The following is a 21,297-nucleotide window of genomic DNA, read 5'->3' as shown; positions in this document are numbered from 1 at the left end:
AGTTTTTCATTTTATTGTAAATGCATTTTGGCTCCAAATATCACATACTATCTGTCTCATTAACTAGTGATAATCAGTATTGGTATTGGCACTGAAAAACCAATATCAGTCAGCCCCTAGTGAATATCTATCATCTTCTAGAAAAAAAAGGTCATTACACTTCCAGGGAAATGACATGAGACATACCTGTAATTAATAACAATAAATCTTTACAAATAAATTAAGAGATTGACAAAAATGTCTATTTATATCTCAATATGGTGGATGTATGTAGATTCCAAAAAAAAAAATAATTTAAATGTTCAATACAATCAACTAAATTGTAAATAAAACTCAAAACATGAAACCATCAGTATTTTTTTATCATAATTAACTTGGACAACAGAATTTTGTTTTTGTTGAGAAAACATCATATATTCGTCACATTATGACTCCACAGAAAGCTGATAAATAATAAATTATCACTCAGCCATGACTCCAATGTCTATTAATTTGTTCTTAAAATAAAATTTCACTACATGCTTTTGTATATCAGATGTTCATCTATTGATGAGTGAAAGTGCAATTAGAGTAATAAAAAGTGTATAAAAGCTGATGACAACTTCAAAATATCTTGAAATGTACTTTAGGAAAAAAAAAGATGGCCTTCAGTTTTTAAGACAGTCTCGTGGTTCTTTGTGATGTCCTAAAATCGAATGATGACAGAGCTGGTTACATGATCTTTGCCTTCAGTCGCAGGTTAGTTTGTGGTTTGATGTTTCTCCTCCAACTGTCCAACCTGAGGGACGATTTCAGGATCTCAGCGAGTTTTCTGAATCCAGCGCTGCAGCTGGAGTCTTCACTGCTCTTCACAGATCTTTAACAAGTCTTCTAGGAATTGAACTACCACCTCCTTACCGCTCTCCTCCTCCCGCCGCTCCTCCCCTTCAGCCTTCAGCGCTTTCAGTCTGATCAGCGTCTGCTGCAGACCTCCGACTCTCTGCTGAGGGGTGAAACTGTCCCCCCCAGCATCTTTCTCCCCCTCAGCCCCTCCTTCCTCCGCTCTGAGATATTTGATCAAATGTTCTTTGATGCCTTTCCCCTCCTCCCCTGCCAGTGACGCCCCGAGGGCGCGCATGTCCTGCGCCTCACTGACGCTGAGAAGGTGTAGGAGAGCTTGTGAGAGTGTGTGTCGCAGGCTGGTGCTGTAACGGTACTCTAAAAAGTCGTTTGTGTCTTCGCTGTTCTCCAGCGCTGTGGCCAGGGAACGCCACACGCAGCTGAACCGCTTTGTGTCCCCGTAGCAGCCTCGGGTGGCAGGAACTGCCAGGGCAGCGGCAGACTTGATCCGCACCTTGAAGTTTTTACAGGATGTGACAACATGGCAGAGGGAGGAGAAGGCGTCACAAGACCAAGAGGCCGAGTCTGATGGAGAAAGAAACAAAAATGAATGATTAGGTTTAAAGAATCGGTTACACAGCATCAAATCTTAGAAAAACAAACTGTTTCCAGCCTTTATGCTAAGCTAACGTTTTCTGGCTGTAGTTTCACATTTAAGAAACAAATATGGGAGTGGTGTTATCTTCTCCAACTTCTGACAAGCAAGAAATGAGCACAGTTCCCAAAATATGGAACTATTCCTTTGAATCCTGATTGTAATCGTTTCACAGAGCCAGCTCGAAAACCCCTGTTCGCTCCTTCATGCCTAAGTCAAACACAGGTGAATGGATGAGCGCTTACCGAGCGGCAGGGCTGGGTTTCTGAAAGCATTTCCCAGAGCGTAACAGGCATTCCACCTGACCTTCATGGTGGCCTCTGATTGGACGGTTTTAACCAGCGCACGGACTGCATCCTCCAGCGGGCGCTGGAACGCAGACCGGGTCATCTGACTCTGACGCAGGAAATGAAGCAGATTTCCGAGCGCTCGCACCGCATTAGACTTCACCTGGGAGGGTTGACGGGGAGAGAGGAAGTTCAGAAAGACGACCAGAAAATTATATCTTCACCGAGCAGATATTGATGAGCATCTAAAAACATTTCAAGGCCTTGTTTTTTCCTCCTCAAATTCACAAAATTTCAAGGATCAAGGACTTTGATATTTTCTCGTTGAACCACCTGCTCGAACCGAAGTTTAAGCCACACATCACATGAAATACTCATCGGATACTTGTAGTGTGTGACCCCCTGTTGCTGTTCACAGAACAGCACAGCGATCAGATGACCTTTAAAGTGGTGTGGTGCGAATTTAGCTTGAAAGAGTGTGCGCTCTCACCCTATCTTTGTCGGCCGATGCTCGGGTGGCCGCTTGCAACATCTTGAGCACCAGCATGTCTGATAACTCTTCTTGGAAGTCCACACCTACGCTCTCCCTGAAGATGAGACAGGAGATAAAAGGATTACAATATCACATTGCTTTGTCGCGTTGTGATAACGGTGCATTTCATGTGTATTCTAAAGCATTAACTCAGCACTTTATATCCACGTTTTCTTACATGTTAACAATAAGTGTGTCTGTGAGGTTGCCGAGGGACCAGGCAGCCTTGGCTCGGACATTTGGAGATCGATCATCGAGGGCAGCGAGGATAGTGTTTGCTGTATCTGCCACAAACATGACATCCTAAAACAAAGAAGAGGAGAAAAATACCTTCATGACAGATGCTCGTGGGTGAGAAACATGCTGCAGGGTGCTCAGTATGTGCATAGTCGCCGGTCAGCGTCCCTACCTCTCTTAGACAGGGGAACAGTATGTAGACTCCCAAAGCCCTGACGGCCGCGGTCTTCACCAGATAGTTCTCACTGTAGGTCAGCCCCAGCAGGACGGTGATGCACATCAGCTGTGTCTTATCCTTAAAAACAACACCACTCACATCACTCCTACAGCTGGAGACCATGAGGCTCAGTATTAACCGTGTAGCAGGGTTCCTGCAGCTTAAGGCCCATAAGATTTCAGACTTTTTTAATGACACTTGGAATGAAATTTAATGAACACTTAAAACTGACAATTAAGGCTGCTCAAATATTTATTGTAACATAAAACATGACTTTTTTGGGGATGTTCATGTGCGGGGAATTTGGCTGCTTTTATGTATTCAAAATAATAAAAAATGCAAATAAAAGATGCTGCCAGATATTTTTAAAATTGACAATGCATTGTCAGCATTTTTAAGACTTTTAAAAGATTTATTTAAGGCATTTGGATACCAATTAAGACATTATTTTAAGATTAATTAATTCAATGCCTTTTAAGACTTTTCAAGGATCTGCGGGAACCCTGTGCAGAAACAGTTACAGTTGAACTCACAGGCAGCTGTGCGAAGGCCTGCGGCAGGATGGACGAGAGCGTGTCGCATGCGCTCGTCTGCAGCGTGGGGTGTTGTTCGTTCTGCAGCGCTCCGTTCAGTGGACCGCTCAAAACTTCTGACCAGAACAGAACCACCTACACCATGGAGTGAAAACAAATGAATATAACAGTTTTTCATAATTAAAGGGTTGTAATCACACAGCGTAAATACTGACACTGACTCCGTTTATAAAAGGTGACATTAAACTACGTTCTTTTCCTGTCTTGAGGTAATGTTTTTAGGAAACAAAAAGCATTAGTGAATCATAAATAATCTCGTAGTTAATTAAAGCAGGTCTTCCATGATACAGTATAAAGACAATTTGTACTTACTTGGCCCATGGGGACCCTTGAGCTCTCGGGCACGTTGTTCTCTGCTCTGTACTGCTGGATTATTCCTGTCCCCAGCTCCTCTAGTAGCTAAATAAAAGGCAGCGATGAAGACATCAGCACACAGACCATGACCTTACAATTTTGGTTTTTTTGCACAGAATCCTTTTTAATATTTCACATTTATACCATCTGGAGTGCTGAAGCTGAAAAGGAAACACAAACCACAAGTAGTGAGTGTTACCTTTGCTCCGTGCAGCTGTATGGAGGGGTCTGTCTCCCCAAGGCAGCGAGCGCTCACCTGCCCAATCTCACACAGACATACTTTAGCTAAAGAGAAGTAGCCACGCACCAGGTGGGACATGACCTGAAACACACAAAAAAAAGAAAAATACACCTTCAGATTCTACAAAATGTCTCGACTAAAGCTTTCTTTTGTCACTGTGTATCATGCATTTAGAGACTCAGGTTGTGCTTACAGCTGACAAACAAAAGACGAAGCACTTTATGGACACTCACGTGTCCCTTCATGTCTCTGCAATGATGCACTTTATTAACTTTAATTTGACTTATCTTCCTATTTCTGACTTTTATTTTCTTATCTTTGTTCTGCTACTTATTAATGATTTGCGCTGATTTATCCTTTGGGGGGGGTGGGGCGTAATTTCGTTTTCATTTATGTATGGAAGTGCATTATGACACTGACAAATCTGAATCTGAACCATCATGTCTCACCTGTAGTGCTTCTAATCGGACAGGGGACGGCTCTAAAGCAGCGCCTCCTCCTCCTTCGCTGTCTGATTGGTCCTCTCTGGGCTGAGTCACTAGTGACACACACAGCTGCAGAAGCCATGGCGGGGCGCTTTCCTCCTCACCCGGCGTGTGAGAAGTCTGAGGGGAGTGTGTGCTTGAGCTCCGCAGGAAAGTTATGCAAGAGGGCGAGGACACTCCGTCTCTTTGTCTCCAGCTCAGAGACGAGTCCTGTGGCGTGAATGAGCCGGTGGTGCTGCCACTCTCTGGCTGTCGGAGGAGGAGCTGCACTTCGGGCAGAGGGGCCTGAGTCGTCACCAGAGCCCCGTAAAGTGTCAGGACTGACACACGGACATTGACATCTAAAGAGAGGAGTCGCGTCAAAAGTGTTCTGTTCTCTTAAATCAACGTGTGCAGTTTTCTGAGAACACTGATGAGATACAGACCTCTGTGGCGCACATAGGGACGCATCTGTTTCCAGAGGGAGTTGAGCAGACCAGGTCTGAGACGGTGGTAGGGAGCATTCGCCACCAGGTAGGCCAGACACTGACAGACAGGACAGGTGGAGATAAGCTGTTAGAATACTTCTGTAGTGGTCCAGTCCCAGAGCTACCAGAGAGACCTGTCACTCTTTACAAAACAAAGGACAGTTCAAATCCACTTGATTTTAAATAATAATTCTTGTAAAAAGTTTTTTTAAAACATTCTAGACCAGGGATACCCAACTTGCTTTGCTTGGGGGCCACATTTGCAAAATGACAGGAGGCCAGGGGCCAGTTGCAGAAACCCCATAGGATTTCTCAGATTTTAAGACTTTTCCAGGATTTCAGGACATTTCTGGACGGAGCTTGGATTTTAAGATGTTTCCAGCATTCTAGGACATTTCTCGGATTTAAGACGTTTCTAGGATTTTAAGTCATTTCTAAGATTGTAGGACATTTCTAGGATTTTGGGATGTTTCTAGGATTTTAGGATATTTCTCAAATTTTAAGACATCTCTAGGATTTTAGGAAAGTTCTCAGATTATAGGACAGTTCTCAGATTTTAGGACACTTCTAGGATTTCAGGATGTTTCTAGGATTTCAGGACATTAGGGGCTTTGCTAGGACCTCTGTCAGGGGTGCGGGGGATCCTCCATTGGCACTTTTTTTTGATAAACAAGCTCTATCTTGATGCTACTTTATGCACTCTGGCACCTTATGTATACTAAAAGTACAATAACAATCACTTTATTTTAATATGTTTAACTGATTTAGAAAATGGTTGGAGGGCCACGTGGCACCCTATCGGGGGCCAGATTTGACCGATGGGCCGTAAGTTGAGTATTACTATTCTAAACATTCGACAACAGTAGCAATAACCCTGAACAGAAAGATTTCAGAGGGTGAAGGCGTCATCGCAAAACTGTGCATGTTATCGTACCTTTATGACCTGTGTGAGCGTCTGAGGGGAGGTCTCAGCCAGCAGAGCCAGACTGAGAGCACGGTGCAGTTCTCTGACGGCCGTAGCCAGCGTGAAGGAGAAAGGGGTGTAAGACGTACGAGGAGATGCTGTGTCTTCAGCCACAGCCAGGAACTGACGAGAGCCATCCAGCATAGCTGACAACACCTGAAGAGCACTGGCACGCACCTGAGGGAGAGGACAGAGGTGGATGCTACCGCTGTACAAGTGGAGGATGGTTGTAACATGAGGGGGGGGGGGGGGGTTGTACCTTTGGGGAGGGGTCCTTCAGTATAATTGTGAGGAGAGTGAGAGGCGGCGGCCCCCCGATAGGAGAGTCAGGGATGAAGGAGGACCAGTACCCATACAGAGTCCTTTTCTCGACAGCTTTCACCACCGCTAGAAGACAGTGCAGCGCTCTCTGACGCACACGACCATGGTAAAGCCTGAAAGCGGAAAAAAAAGAACAAATTCATCCATTTAATAAACATGCAAATCTTTTAGAAAGCTTAACGTTAATTTTGTTCCTCAAATGTCACTTGGGAGTGCTTTGTCAATACATCATTTTCTTGTAAAATGCTTTTTTAAGTAAAAAAAACAAAACACAAATGCACACTTAAACCCGATAATAGATAGTAGTGACATGGACAGCGTTTTTCTGTACCTTAGTTTGCTCTGTGCACCGCCTTCTGTGTCTGAAAACTCTGAGTCAGAACTGGCTCTTATCCAGGACGGATAAAGAGACGGACCAGAGGGTTTAGACAAGAGAGACTCTCCGTCACCTCTGCCTCCCTCTCTTCCCCCTCCTTTCTGATTTGCCTCCCGATCATCTTCCTCTCCATCATCCCCTCTGCTCTCCTCAGTGCTAGTCTTCTTCCCCTTTCCTCTGGGTTTCCTCTTTTTATTCTGAGGAGCGACATTTAAAAAGTTCCATCTCTGATTTTGGGACGACGAAACTTCTACCAACAAAAATTATGACCAATTATGATGACTTACCCCTGAGGTTTTGCCTGGTGTAGCTGCATCCTTCATTGGTTCAGAGGGTTTTAGTGGTTCAGCTGGTTTTGCTGCAGGGACGCCCTCATACTGAGGAAGAGGAGCTGGGTAAAGCACAGCCGGCCACTCGACACTCACACCTGGAGCTCCCTGGAACATGAGCCTCTGCAGAGAACACGCACAAGTCTCCAAATGATTAAGTTTCAAGTTTATTTATTTATTTTTTTTAAAACAACAATATAATACTGTCATGTTTATTTTTTTGCTGTGTACAGAACAAAACATAGTAAAGCAACAGAAAAAATAGAAAATGTTTTACAATTGGGTACCTTAAGTGCAGCCAGCACAGACCCAACCTCCTCTCCTGCACCAAATTTCCACTTCCCACCTGAGAGGCAACACTGAAGTCCCTTTAGTGCTGCCTGGATCACCTGCACAGAGGACACAACGGCACATACGGGCCACGTCTAATAAAAAATTGTGCTTTTTCTACATTGAAATTTTCTTTACAACAAACCAAATATCCGTACCATGCAATAGAAGAGCTCATCAGTGTTTGGAGGTTTGGGTGACTGCAGTGTTTTCAGGAAGACTCTGAAAGATACACTTCTGTACTGATCATCCAAAGGTGGCTGACCGGGGATCCTGGAGAGAAACAATGCAGCCGACCACAAACAAGAATTTAAACCTGCAATAACTTAACTGACTCAACTCTGACATATCATCATTTTTAGGTTTACATGGCAAACTCAGGGGAAAAAATGTTATTTACACATCCAGCAGTTACAGACTTATATCCCCATTTATTTGGGAACGTGTCTCTGGGCACTTGGCTTTTTTTTTTTTTTTTTTTTTTTTTTTTTAGCTCTTTAGTCTCTACCAACTGATTTTTTCCTCCTGTGATGCCCTTATTGAAAGCCATAATAGTATTCTCAAATTATTGATTTATGAATAATTCTCAATATTTTAAATGGTTACAAAATTAATTTTCTACAGTATCGACACACCGGTAAAAACTAAGCTTTCTCGCTCTCTTCTGATCTGTAGAATATCAATATTTGTCAAGGTATGTATCGCAATTTACAATATCGTGACAACACTAATCCATCATTATAATGTGAATCCAAAAAAAACAGCTGTCATCCATTGCAAACTTTTAAATTACACCATCGACGTCTCAGGGTTTTCTGAGGTTTTCGATGGGAGTATAACCTGAAGATGCAGATGGCTGTAAAATTCGGGGTTAGATATTCGGTTTTTTGTCCACCTGCCACTGTGGCTGATGGATTCCAAAGTCTACCAGCCACTCAGTAGATTAACGTTGGGGTTTTTTTGGCTTGTGAGTGAAAGAAATCTAGCAGACACTTGCACATTTTACCAGCATTTGGCTAAAAATCCTTTATTCTCTCTTAACATGCAAAGTATATAGTTTTCCAACAAGACTTACGAGTCTGATTTTAACTTAATGAAGTTATCATTAGACTAAAACATCTGGACTAGAATTATTTTTGCTTGCTTCACCTCAGCTCCACCCTGTTGTCCAAATTCATTTGTTCTGGCCACAAGAGAGGGAGTGATGAAACCTGACTCAAACTTTTAACGCTCCTTCAGAAACACAAGATTTTACATTATCTAGAAAGAGCACACACAGTACGCACAGACAAGAATGCAATATAGCTACACACTAATCCTACCTGAGACAGATGTTGGCCATACAGGTGAGAGCAACACGGCGTAACTCCATATTTGGCTGAGATGGAGAACTATACAGCAGGAGGACTCCATCTTCACCCAGCAAGTCACTAAGGTGCTGCGAACCAGGTCAATATTGATGTAAATATTCAGCAATTATTATCAAAATACATCTTGTTAAAGCTTGCACTAACATCTACCTGCTGGCACTGAGGTCCATTTCCATACACTATTGTGGAGAGTGCCAGGAGGACATCTGAGTGTGTCCACGTACTGCACACTTTCAGCGCACTGGCGGTGTAGTTCACCAATACATTCAATGTCTGCTCGTCCATTATGACCTTAGGAAACAGTGAGATGAGACAGAAAGCAAAAAAACTGCAGTACATTTCAAGCAATTACATACTCAGTAATGGTCAGTGCATGAGTGGAAGTGTAGAGTGAGGTCTACTGTACAAAATAATGTTTGCTACCTTTAGTTGGTTGAGCAGATGATGTATCAGCTGGCACAGTTTGATGACTAAATGTTCTTGACTCAGCGGCACAAGAGAGCTGACATGTTTCAGCAGAGCGCACACATCCTGAAATGGAAATAAAGAGGCTCAGCACGAGCAAGAATGTCTTTCTGAGCAACAAATATTGTTGCTAAGATAGTTGAAGATTTCTTAATATTGTAAATGTTATCGTTTCCTTTTCTTGTATTACAGTAAAATGATTTTCTGAACTTAACAGGCTGTTCTGGATGTTAGTTCATTAAACAAAGACTTGTGTTGTAGTTTGTTTTATTCCAAATTCTAAATTTTGACAGAAATATTTAATTTTTTTTAATTGTAAATGCATAATAGTTTCAAATATCTTTTATCAGTCGCTTTAAGTACTAATAATCAGTATCGACATCTGCCTTGAAAAACCAGTATCAATCGACTCCTACAATACATCAATATCTCTGAAAACACAAATGAGAAAAACAAAACCCTGAACGCAGAACAAAGGTAGGACAAAAAATAATGACTAACGTTACCTGGGATTTTGATCAAACGCCACACTTTTATGAGCTTTCATTAGTTTGTGTTTTCAGCCATAAGTTACCTCTGGTCGGATGCTGATGCTGGACTCGCAGGTTTTGTTGTAGTTTTCGGACAGCAGCTGGTCAAACAGCAGGTTGAGCTCCTCTCTCAGCTGGCCGGAGTTTGCTCTCAGGGCTCGCAGCTTCGCGGCGCAGCGGGAAAACTGTTTCTCGGCGTCCGACGATGAGCCGAGCCGCCAGCTGTCCGCCCCGAGCGGGGTGAAGGGAGCGGCCTCCGCGGACAGAGCCACCGGGGGGGAAACGGGGACATCACCGCGGCTCATAGCGGCCGGTGACAACCCGGTCTGAGCCGCCATATTTGTGATCTCGGAAGTGTTTCGCTTGCTCGGTGGTTCTTGCTTGTCATTTCAAGCTTGACACCCAAATATCAGGCTCGTTACTGCCCCCTGCAGTGTAATGAAGAAACGATCATGAATTTAATTAAATACAATTATATATATGGGTATCCATCATTTTTGTTTTCATTTACAATTCCTGTATTACTAAAGTGCTAATATTTAGATTAAAAACAAAAATAGTCAATATTGACACTGCTCTTTTACGCATTCATGTTGTATTTGATTATTCTGTATACTCTTGTTGAGATTTGTGTATTTTTATAAAGGCACACAAGGATGGGCATTGTTAACTAGCTTTGTTATTTGATCCATGTTGTATTGATCCATTAATGTCTGAGTAGCATTTTAATGTTGCAAGTGGGCAAGGTGGAGTTAATTCTGATTTTTTTGTGTAAAGCTCAGTAGTTTAATCTATGACAGTGCATCTGGTTTTGGATGAAATGTATCAAATACATGACAAAGTTCTTAATTTGTCTAATCTGAGCTCTAAATTGGATGTCAGGCAGAAATGTATGTATGGGAGATTAAAGCAGGGATGTCCAAACCTTTTTAAATGGGGGCAAAATTAAGCATTAATGTGACAGGCCATAGTGTATTTTTAAAGTTAAGCCAAGAATTTAAAACTGGTCTGAGGGTCACTATTGATCCGCGGGCCGGACTTTGGACATGCCTTGAATAAGGGCGCAGAGGAATGGGCATTGCAAACTAGCTGTGGTATTAGCCCATGCTGTCCATCAACTAATTAAACAATATCTAAATAATATTACAATAACATGTAAGTTACATTTTAATGTTGCAGCTGGGCAACTTGGAGCCAAGTTTAATTCCTTTTTTTTTACTATTAGAAAGTTTACCTCTTGACAGCGCATCGGTTTTTGGATGAAACTTCTGAAACTTCTAACAGGATGCATAATTCATAACTTTGGATGTCAGGTATATGTAAGACTGCAATAATTCCTTTAAAATGTAGGTTTATTGAGTATCTTTAGATAGTACATTTTTAATTTTATTTTGTGGACAGGAGCACAGACAATCTTTTTAAGCATCCACATCTGCTTGTCCTGTTAGAGCAATGTGTCCCCTGCATCTGGAAAGAGTTACTACTGGAGTATGTGTGAAACCATTCTGAAGAAACCCCAAAGTCTGACTGTTTGGAGCCACAAAAACCCAAAGTGCAAATCATGGTTAACAATACTGTTATCAGAATGTAGAGACAGTTGTTAGTACATGCAAGTAAAGCAAATTCAAAGCATATGCACACACAGTACACATTTTGAACCAATTTACTGTGTCAAAGTTGATTTGTGCTCAACATGTTGAAAATATCACGATACCAAACTGCACATTAAATTACATTCCAGAGATTTACAGCAGTCACATTGTAAAGATTCACAACTGAAGTGGAAACAGGAATGTTTAAGCATGTACAAAACCTTTAACCTCTAGTCATTTTAACTCTCTATCAAGTTTAAGCAACAGTCTTGAGTTAAATTCAATCTCAGTCAACACTGAAAATTAACGTCATTTCAACAAAAACTTTCTGTTGCTCCTTTTAAGTCCATGAAAAATAAGTTATTATACAACATATCCATATGAAACAATGTACAAAGCCTGCGCATCAATGCACAGCAAAAAATAACATCTGGAAATTATGAGTCATGGTGAGTCGGTCAGATGTGAAAATGCTGACTGAGTGCTGGAATGGGAAGTAGTTTGAAATTGGCATTTTGTACTTTGGGCATGTCACCAGTCCAGGCATGACTAAAGCGCCATCCACCGATGGTGGTAGTGTTGTAGGTGGCAAACAAAAATGGACTGTAGCATGCAGGAAACCAGGAGGTAGGCATGTCTGCAGAAAGGTGGTAGCCAATGTACAGCATGGCACAGAAGTATTAAGGGCTGACTTAAAAGTAGTTTTCGGAGGGCATGTTTGGATATCAGCCTGACTTGAAAAGTAGAATGGCCACTTGACCCAGGTAGAAGTAGATGAAATGCTTGGTCTCATGCGTCACGTAGCTTCCGAAGTTCCTCCCAACTATGCAATGCCATGTGGGGTTGTACTTCTTGTCAAACTCCTGCAGGGGAGACAACAATTAGCATGTTCATAGAGTAGGCCAGTCACAACAAGCTTCAGAAAAAGCTTACATATTATATGACTCATTTGGTATTGTACCTTTTTGACATAGGCGGCAATATCCTTCTCGATGTTGTACTTTTCCATGGCTTGCATGGCACAGTCCACTGCATCCTGCTGCATTTCATCAGGCATGTCTGCATTCTTTATCACTGCCTTCTTCTCAGTCATTTTGGCTTTTTTTTTTTTGACTGCACAGAGGAAATTAAATAGAGACATTTTCGACATATTTCTTATTGGTTCCAGTGCAATAGGTGAGCCCTGTAGTCTCTTATATGAATTCAAAACTGCTGCCACCACTTATTTATGGAAAACAGTCATAAAGATATAAGTCTACTTATTTGCATTTGAATTAATGATTTACAAATGAGACTGAAGCCTATCTAATCCAATAAACTGGACGGCAGGCCTCAAGAAGAAATATTACCAAGTCAATTTGTGAATTTGGAGGGAAATTTTATATCAGCCTGAGATGGGCACCAACATATGGGAGCAAATAAGGGACTTAGGATGTCTGTTTAAATTTTAGCAGCCTTGAATGCTTATTAAGACATTTATTCAAGTAAGACATATTAGACGCCTATATAAATTTTAAGAGCCCTGAAAGCCAAAACTGAAGTTTAACACCACATAGTTGACAGCATTTTAAAATTTTTACCATGAAAACCCATGTATCGAAATGTATTTGTTCACTTATGTAAAATTAACATCGGAGGTTTCCCAAATTGCAATTTCGAAAGCTTGATTTATTCTTTTTTTTTTTTTTAATTGTCACAAATTCATATCCAAAAATGTAAGTTTCATTATTGAAATAAAATAATAATAATTCGGGTTGTATATACTGAATCGTTCCAATCTAAAATGTATATTAAAAGGATTTTAAAAACTCAGTTGTGAGTTTGTAAGACACAATTTGTGCTGTTAAAACCATTAAAGCAGGCTGCAGACACGACATACGTATTTAAACATACCAACTTTGATTTGAAGTGAAGCAATGCCATTTCTACACAAATTGTGACACACGTTTCTCCTACGATTTAAGTCAACGTAGCCAAAATTACACAATAAAATGCAAAGAATGAGGAAAGAGCGTTCACACAGACAAACACAAGAGGTTCAATCCAGATTAGCATGAAGGAAGCAGCAGCCTCTCTGTCACCTGCTGACAGTGCACACACTGTATTAGCAGTAAAAAATGTAATGCACACTGACGGACATAAAAATTACTCTTACCTTTTCTCGGCGAAGTTAAATTCTTTGGAGTTGTGTGTCACGGGCAGCCACACCGTTTTTCGCTCATTTAAGAAAAGAAAGCGTGCGTCTCTGCCCCGCCCTCCACATCGCAGCTGCTGTCTGATTGGCTGGAGGCAAGCCTCCGCCCTGGTGACGGCGTTTTTCACTTGCGGACAGTGCCTGCATCTTATTTCCACCCAGAATGCACCGTTTCCTCCCCCCACCCCTTAGAGGAAGTGATTGATCCAAGAGGTGATCAGGTTCATCAATGGTATTGATGTGCGGAATTTGGGGAGGTTGTAAGATTAGACACAACTACATGTGCATAGCATGGTGATCAGTGCTGATCATATATCACAGCTGATCACTGTTAGAAACAAACAAGAGCATACCTCCACTATCATAATAATAATGTAATTTCGACTATTTTGTGCCACGTCCCAGATTGTACCTCTCATTTACTACCATTACATTTTTATCCTGCTTTTTTTTCTTACATATTTGTTGCCAATCCAGTTCAGGTAAAGTCATACTAATGGTCAAAATTAAGAAAAACTTCTAATTTTAGAGTTAGCACTTGTCCTAAATGATCTTTTCTGGATACTAGAGGCATCCAAACTAAGTTTAAACTTTGTCAAGTGCAACGTGATGATGTGGCAGGCATCCAATGGTCTGCTTTATGTTACATTTTAAGGACCGCTGCTTGCTTTGTGAAATTCAGTTTCATGTTATTGACATGTTATTGTTTATTTTGAAAGCCATGATGATTTATTGAACTTTATGACAAACCTCTTGATCCAGTTAGGTAAAATTCATATTCATAAATCTAAATTTGCAAAATCATCCTCCTCTTTAAAAGGTTTTTAATATATTTATTTAGTTTAATGAAGTCTCTTCAACATGTAAACAAGAAAAATGTGTCAACACATCATTTTAACCTGCTATTTAGTAGTTTATGTTACGTGATTTTAAAGTGCTTTTATTGTTTGCTTATTTGTTTTTTTTTATTGTTCAATTTCACTTTGTCACTACTTTTTTTTTTGACAATTTGTGCTTTCTATGTCTGACTTTGTTTTTTTTCCAAAGAAGCTGAATTTTAAAAAAAAGGATGTGTTACAGACATTTTTCAGGGCACCTGTATATACTGAAAAGGAGAAAAGTATTTATTGTAGTTTTGACTAAATGCTATTAGCCTCTGAAAATATACATAATTTAAGTCCAGAGTGTGATTTCATGTAAAGGTTAATTTAGGTTAATTTGGCTGCTCTTAACTTACTGTAAAGTCTGCCTCTGTTTAAAAATGTTTCTTGCTTAGCCTCCGGTTATTTCGCTTGCATGTTTGAGCTTCACTCTGCAGAATGATGTTCATGCAGAGTTTACACTCGTAGATTGTTTCATCTACTGACGGGGAAAGTTCCTCTCTTTAAATCACTTGTACTGGTAGAAGAATTTAACATAAAACATTTTCAGGCATCCGCCATGAACAACTGGTTTCACATACGACTATCCCACACACAGCTACGTGTCGTGTATGTCCACAGGCATTTTTGTGCCCCACCCTCTGTGGTATCAGGCAAACTGGGAAAGAAAAACACACACTTCACTTATATCATTGACTGTTTTATTAAAAGAGAATAAAGCTTTGGGATATTGGAGATTATACTTAAGAAAATCAGAGATCCTCTGCAGCAAAAGACTGACCTAAGAAAAAGATACAAACCACATTATGTCACATTCCCTTGTCGCGTCCCAGTCCTCCCTCCTCCCTCCCTCCTCCGCTGTTAATGGTCGCCCACTATTTACCACTCTCCTTAAGGGTGTGGATCCATCCTGCACCTCCCAGCCCTCCTCCTGGTTTTGAGCCGAGCTTTGCTCCTCTTTTTTTGTTACAATTTTGAAAAACAAAAATGTGAAAAATAATCGCTTGTCACAGTGCCACCAGCAATTGTGTCTCTGAGGTTCCACACAAAATGAGAAAAAAATAATTTGGATTTTTTTGAGAGCCAATTTAGTTTGGAATATTTCCCTATTTCCGGTTTGATGGGGTTATGTGGACAGGGCAGGGGGTCAGGATCCTCTCCCGGTAAAACGCTCCCATGCTCCTGATCCATGTATCCATCCTGAAGCCTAATCCTAATCCTGATCTGATCCTGAATCCTGATCCGGCTCCGGAATGGGGGGACAATGAGCCCAGTCCAAACCTTCAGAATACCAGCAGAACCAAAGAGAAGGAGGCAAGTTAGAAACACACCTTCAGAAAATACTAAAATAAAATGTCAACAAATGCATCTACCAGGGAGTTTACTTTGGGGGGGAAAAAATAAAACAAAAAAAAACAGGAAACACTCTCTACAATCAGTCCCAAAAAAAAACTTAAGATTTACTTTGGAGATTTAAAGACAAGCAAAAACAAAAAACACAAGCTTTGGGTCTCCAAATACAAATTGGTAAACAGAACTTGTAACAACTGAGAACATTCAACAACGGCACTCTACTGTCAAGTGTATGAAAAAACACTGAACAGCCTTATAATGCAGATTTTAAAATTAACAAGGCACAGCCATCATACCATTGGTGCCATATTTGACTCCTCCTCCTGTTAATCTTATTATGAACTGTTTCCTCTGTTCCCCATCCTATCCTGTTCCTCTGAACTCTACAGAGAGACACACAAGAAGGTCAAAGGACAGCAGTATATGCTTAAAAGAAGCAAAATCTTTCCAAAGGAAACAAAACAGAAAGCGCACAACGAGGACAAGCAGAAGAAAACTATAGAGAGGGGTGAGAGATGGTTAGCAGAAAACTGATGCTGATGAGAGGGGGGAAAGGAAGAACGACGAGGGTAACGGGGCAGTGTACCACAACAAAAAACCCAAAAAGAAAAATGCAAAAAAAGTGGGGGGAGAGGGGACACGAAAAAAGACAGTGTAAACAGGCAACATGAGATGATCCTGGTGAGTACACAGGATTCGTTGAGTGATGTGAAGACTTCCTCTCCGGCTCTGTGGCACACCACTGCTTTAGTAAAGGTCAGTTTAGGTGCGGGAGCGGGAACGTCGAGGAGAGTAACGTGGAGACCCTCTGCTGCGGCGTGACCCGCTCTTGCTGCGGCTACGGCTACGGCTTCGGCTTCGACTACGGCTACGGCTACGAGAGCGAGAACGACCATAGCTGGGGCTGCGAGGACCATCCACTTTCACACGGATGTAGGCCGTCTCTCCCTAAACACACACAAACACACACACAAACACACATAATTAAGTATCTATTAAGGTGTAAATTTTTACATGAGATTCAGATAGACAAAAAAAAGGAGAGAACTGCAGTCACTATAAATGTTCGGGGATCATATCAGTGCTCAAAATTGCATTTGTACATTTAATGTGTTTACAGATGCAGTCGATGCAGACACAGAATTCATCAGCTGCATCAAATCCCAAATTGGACATCATGTTAAAAGAGAACTTCACTGTCGTAGAAAATAATTATTTTATAATAACGTAAATGCAATCATGAGGAATTGCATGGAGAGGTATGATTCAGTAATGTCATTATTTAGAGTCTTTCACTGTCTCCAGTAAGTCTGTGTGTTGAGATACTGCAAGAGCAAGAGCCTGTAGATGTTTTGACTACACTGACAGGAACAGCCAATCTGTACTATTTAAACTCTTCTGTTCCTTTAAGGTTTTGGTATGTCTCTGTCCATGCACATGTGTTGTGCCAAAAGTTTCTCTGATCAGATTTGTGTAATAAACATATATATTTAAGTAAGGAAAAGTCTATTTAACTATACATCAAGTTTGCATTATTAGTTATCAAGTTAACCTTATCGTTCATCGGTTCTTCAAGAGTACAAGATTTTTTTCAACATTCACCATCTTTCAACATTATCTACATCTATTCAAGTGTGGGGTATACTGTGACTTCTTGTCAGCATATGCTGCAAGCATACAGCTGAATGTTTCCGGGAGGAACTCTCGCTTGTAATTTTTGGTTTCACATTAAATGCAGCAGTGTGTGCCCTGTGTATTCTGCATGTGGCTGTGTGCACTGAACCATGATCCCCACACCGTGATGATACAGTACAAAAACACAAACCGTTACAGCTCTATTATATACTGTATCAAAGTATGTTTGTCCAAAAATGTTCTTAAAAACACGCAAATCATTTAAGCTTATTCTTAACATGCTACCACAACTATCAAAGGTGTAACAAGAATTATGATGCAAAGCATCATTATATAAGCATTCATCTTTACTTACTGCCCGGTTATTTTCCCCTTCACTGCTGCTCTCTTCCTCTGTGAAAACTTTTCAATTCCAACATGTAGTCCCACAGCCATCCCTCAACATATTAGCCTGAACTGTAACCCGTTACGTACCTCGTGAGAGCGAAACTTGGTGTTATTCAACTGACGGACAGCGTAGGTCATGTCTTCTTTGCGTACAAACTCCACTACTCCGGTCCCATCACGGTACACATCAGCATAACATACATCACCTGCCTCTCGCATGTGATCCTTCAGGTCCTGCCAGCTTCCACTGGAAGGAAGACCTGACAAGAAAAGGTGGTTTAGGACTCATACATTCATTTATACACCTTGGTAAAGAGATATGCACAACCTGCAGAAGGAGGAACACATCACCCACCTGACACAAGTACCCTGTACTCTGAGCGTCGAGAGGGGGGACCATGCCTTCCCCTCTGGGGTCCCATAGGTCCACCACCCCCCCTTCCACTTCTAGGAAACTCAACGCGCAGGCGGTATCCATCATAGTCGTAACCATCACGCCCACTGACAGCATCCTCAGAGTCCCTGTGAAATCCAATAGTAATCAATCATCAAACTTCAAATCAGCAAAAAAGCTGATAAACACTGATTTAAAAAAAAAAAAAAACGACAATCCAAAAATAAAAAAAGGTTCAATTCACCATAATGTCTGAGAAGAAAAAAAAAACGGTAAGTGTTCACATTAAGGAAGCTGGAACGACAGAGTGTTGAGAGCTGACTTGAATGACTTAATTTTTGAATTTTCTGTCAACCAACAGATCATTACAGTTCAAAATGCTAACATCCAACCTGTGGCTTTAAGAACAAACTGGTTTGCCAGGTTGCAGTTAGCACAGCAAGTGTCTGCTAAGAACAGGTTTGGACATAACCAACCCAACGTAGACATGTATGATGGTTTATTAGACACACCCTCGTACCTAGATAAAACTAACACAGTCTACAGCAGATCTTGATGAAGGTAGACTGATTTTAAAAAAAAAATCTCCATGTATAATGCATTACTACCTAATAGTACCACAAACGACTCCTTCCAAAATGACCAGGTAAATTAATCAATAACGTTACCACTCAAAGCTAAAACAAGATAGACCTTTATCGATCCCCGATGGGGAAATTTGGTTGTTGCAGCAGTACAAGGACAAAAAATAAAAACAGGTAAGTGACTTTTATTAGAGGGAAGGGGGGTGGTATAAAATGTCAAGGGCCCTGGGGAGAGAGTTATGTTTTTGTGTTTTAAAAGTATGTTTTTATTTAAAATCACATCATTAATCATAGCTAGTGAAATATGGTTATTTATATTCAAAGGGGTCATACATTTTGACCAATCACTCCAGGAGGGTCAAAAAAAAAAACAAAACTAACTCCAGGGAGGGTCTTAATATATGTGTATTACAACAAAAGAAGTGACACCCAGCCAACCCCCTACTCTGATAAATAAAGTCTTTAAGTAAGCTACAGAGAGCAAAATAAATATTAATAAGCTGTACATTAACAAAAACCAGAAAAGAAAAGAAAATTAAGTATACAAGAGCATTTGGAGACAAATAACATAGTGTCAGTCAGTTTTGCTTGTTACTATAGCAACATACCGACATTGTATAGTATCAGACTCTTTAACACAACTGCATAACATACTGTAACAATGTTTTCTCTGGCTCCATCACCCCCCACTTACAATGTAACAACAACTTTTGCACTATTTCCACCACAGATTATACATTTATGCTCTTTTTTCAATATCATTATAAATATTCTCATTTGTGTACATCTTTGTATTTATTATATTTACTATGTAACATGCTGTGCAATTTCCTATTGTGCATTTTTTTCCACTTACTGTGCATATACGTAACTATAACCGCAATTTCTATATTTTTTTCAATAAATATACCACACCATGTGCGTTTCAGTTATCCCATGCAACTATTAATCATGAACATACAGTATATGCATGCGCAAAAGGTGTACATATATTTTATATTATTTCATTTTTATCAAATTAGTATTGAGTAATAGTTTTTGCTTTTTAGCACTCAATGTTTGCATTTTTCTCTGCTCAAATGTAGTAAATGATCGGAGACATAGTTTCAGTGTGGTGGTATATATTACCATAATATATATGAAAACGTGCAATGCTTTAACATATAGTAGAAATAAGGTGCATCAATATAACAATGTACAGTGTATCTGTTTATATAGATTTATATCAGCCTTTTGTTTTGAAAACAGGTCTGGATCAGAGCACAGGCTAACGCCAGCGCAGAGACATGGCAGCAGGGCTGCAGCTTACCTCGGGTCGTCGAACTGCACGAAGGCAAATGGTGGCCCTCCTCTTCGGTTTTTCAGATCGATATCACGAATGGGTCCATATTTGTAGAATAAGTCTTCGACGTCCTTTGAGCGGATGTCAGGAGGGAGATTGCCCACATATATCCGACAGTCGTTACTCCCTGCTGGTCCACGGACTACACCAGACATGTTAGCACAAGGCTGGCTAACAATAACAGTTAGCTAAGGAAGTTAGCACGCGGGTTTAACGGCTCTCCTCCGGCTGAACAAACGACAAAGTGACGCTGAGGCAGTTCACTAGATAAAAGATACTGTCGGCGGATTAGTCGTTTACTATTTAGCCGAGGTTACAGCTAAACACATAAGACCGACCGTCAAAATAGTCAAATTGACGAGATAAAAGTTGTGAACCGCAACTCCCTTCAGCCAACGCGTTCTTCTTCTGTGGTGCGACGGATCACTACTTTTATAGGTGCGCGCACAGCCACCCGCTGCCACTGGGCTGAGTGTGTGTTGAGAGCGACTTCCTTATGATACATCCATGGTTATCCATGGTATATAAATCTGTATATAATCTTTATTTACAGTCTATGGTTGAGAGAAAGAAAAAAGTTCTGTCTTAGCCTTGAAATCAGTTGTCAAATCTCACCCTAAGGTCCATTCAGGAACTGTTTTGGAACAACAAAAAAATCAAAATATGAAGAGAGGAAAAAGAGGACTCATCCCCTCAATATTTAGAACATGTGTATTTGACTCCTCCAATAAAATAATTTACACTGTGAACTGGTGCAGAAATGCACAAATTAGTTGATAAAAAATCACCATAATGCAGGAAGGCATGGGCGTATTATAAGACAATGGGCCCCTGGGCACAGATGAACAGAAAACCTCTGTAGAATAGGGGCAGGAAACACAGAGTTTTTTTGGGGGGGGGGTTGTTTGTTTTCGTTTGATATGCATTTATTTGTAGGATTGTGTTTTTTTGTGCTCATTTTGTGTCTTTTCTTGGTTGTTTTGCATCGCCTCAGCATGGTGGGTGCATGTGAATTTGAGTGCCCCCCCTCCCAATGTTTAAACAAAACCTATGCTCTTGTTGACTGAGCTTGGATTCTGACCTCGTGTTTTTTAGGAGCTATTAATAGGCTCCAGTGTCAGGGGATTCTCATCACCAGAGAAATTTGCTTATGTGCCATTTCCTTTTGTGGCGAAGCTTGTCTTCTGTGCCGTTATGGGACAGGTCCATAACCTCATGTACGCAGAGGAGAACCAATCCTGTAATACTGTGGTGTTTTGCTTTGGCCATAAATAAACACTGACTCTCACTCTGACAGAGAAAAGGGTGGACAGCTTCTTTGTCTTCTGTACAGGTACACTCTCTTCAAAATACAATTTACTGT

The 21,297-nt window shown here is 40.8% G+C and overlaps 3 protein-coding genes across 4 annotated transcripts; all 3 read right to left on the bottom strand.

Moving 5' to 3' along the window:
• Window positions 1-359: 359 nt before the first annotated feature.
• On the bottom strand, window positions 360-9,979 carry heatr6 (HEAT repeat containing 6). The gene is made up of 20 exons (XM_042499899.1): window positions 9,617-9,979; window positions 9,001-9,108; window positions 8,728-8,868; window positions 8,530-8,645; window positions 7,366-7,480; window positions 7,165-7,266; window positions 6,836-7,000; window positions 6,504-6,745; window positions 6,111-6,285; window positions 5,822-6,028; window positions 4,846-4,945; window positions 4,385-4,761; window positions 3,894-4,016; window positions 3,653-3,739; window positions 3,281-3,415; window positions 2,703-2,825; window positions 2,472-2,596; window positions 2,252-2,348; window positions 1,720-1,924; window positions 360-1,404 (listed from the first exon to the last, which is right to left on the bottom strand). Exons 1-20 carry the CDS (start codon window positions 9,908-9,910, stop codon window positions 839-841), a joined length of 3,603 nt encoding a protein of 1,200 aa, XP_042355833.1. The 5' UTR covers window positions 9,911-9,979; the 3' UTR covers window positions 360-838.
• A 1,240-nt stretch (window positions 9,980-11,219) lies between these two features.
• Window positions 11,220-13,413, bottom strand: dynll2b (dynein, light chain, LC8-type 2b). Its single transcript, XM_042499179.1, has 3 exons — window positions 13,320-13,413; window positions 12,126-12,277; window positions 11,220-12,027 (listed from the first exon to the last, which is right to left on the bottom strand). Exons 2-3 carry the CDS (start codon window positions 12,255-12,257, stop codon window positions 11,890-11,892), a joined length of 270 nt encoding a protein of 89 aa, XP_042355113.1. The 5' UTR covers window positions 12,258-12,277; window positions 13,320-13,413; the 3' UTR covers window positions 11,220-11,889.
• A 1,513-nt stretch (window positions 13,414-14,926) lies between these two features.
• Window positions 14,927-20,349, bottom strand: srsf1b (serine and arginine rich splicing factor 1b). Of its 2 annotated transcripts, XR_006106463.1 has the most exons (5): window positions 19,902-20,349; window positions 17,970-18,136; window positions 17,702-17,874; window positions 15,889-16,540; window positions 14,927-15,520 (listed from the first exon to the last, which is right to left on the bottom strand). XR_006106463.1 is itself a non-coding variant. In XM_042499667.1 (4 exons), the coding sequence occupies exons 1-4, from the start codon at window positions 20,087-20,089 to the stop codon at window positions 16,355-16,357; spliced, it is 714 nt and encodes a 237-aa protein (XP_042355601.1). In that variant the 5' UTR covers window positions 20,090-20,349; the 3' UTR covers window positions 14,927-16,354. The 2 variants fall into 2 exon arrangements, 1 of the variants encoding a protein (XP_042355601.1); XM_042499667.1 differs by having other exon boundaries at window positions 14,927-16,540.
• Between the last annotated feature and the right edge of the window lie 948 nt (window positions 20,350-21,297).

This window comes from Plectropomus leopardus, chromosome 13, assembly GCF_008729295.1.
Source record: "Plectropomus leopardus isolate mb chromosome 13, YSFRI_Pleo_2.0, whole genome shotgun sequence".
NCBI lineage: Eukaryota > Metazoa > Chordata > Actinopteri > Perciformes > Serranidae > Plectropomus > Plectropomus leopardus.
Note: the sequence above shows the minus strand (reverse complement) of the source record. Positions and strands in the feature narration are given on the sequence as shown.

Coding starts and splice junctions, on each gene's coding strand:
- heatr6 (XM_042499899.1), bottom strand. CDS start 9,910: ATGGCGGCTCAGACCGGGTTGTCACCGGCCGCTATGAGCCGCGGTGAT. Junction 6,029..6,110: donor TGAAGGACCCCTCCCCAAAG/GTACAACCCCCC, acceptor CCTCTCCCTCAG/GTGCGTGCCAGTGCTCTTCA. Junction 4,017..4,384: donor TCCGATTAGAAGCACTACAG/GTGAGACATGAT, acceptor TGTGTGTTTCAG/GTCATGTCCCACCTGGTGCG.
- dynll2b (XM_042499179.1), bottom strand. CDS start 12,257: ATGACTGAGAAGAAGGCAGTGATAAAGAATGCAGACATGCCTGATGAA. Junction 12,028..12,125: donor TTGCCGCCTATGTCAAAAAG/GTACAATACCAA, acceptor TCTCCCCTGCAG/GAGTTTGACAAGAAGTACAA.
- srsf1b (XM_042499667.1), bottom strand. CDS start 20,089: ATGTCTGGTGTAGTCCGTGGACCAGCAGGGAGTAACGACTGTCGGATA. Junction 18,137..19,901: donor GTGCAGTTCGACGACCCGAG/GTAAGCTGCAGC, acceptor TGGATTTCACAG/GGACTCTGAGGATGCTGTCA. Junction 17,875..17,969: donor GTACAGGGTACTTGTGTCAG/GTGGGTGATGTG, acceptor TTTTCTTGTCAG/GTCTTCCTTCCAGTGGAAGC.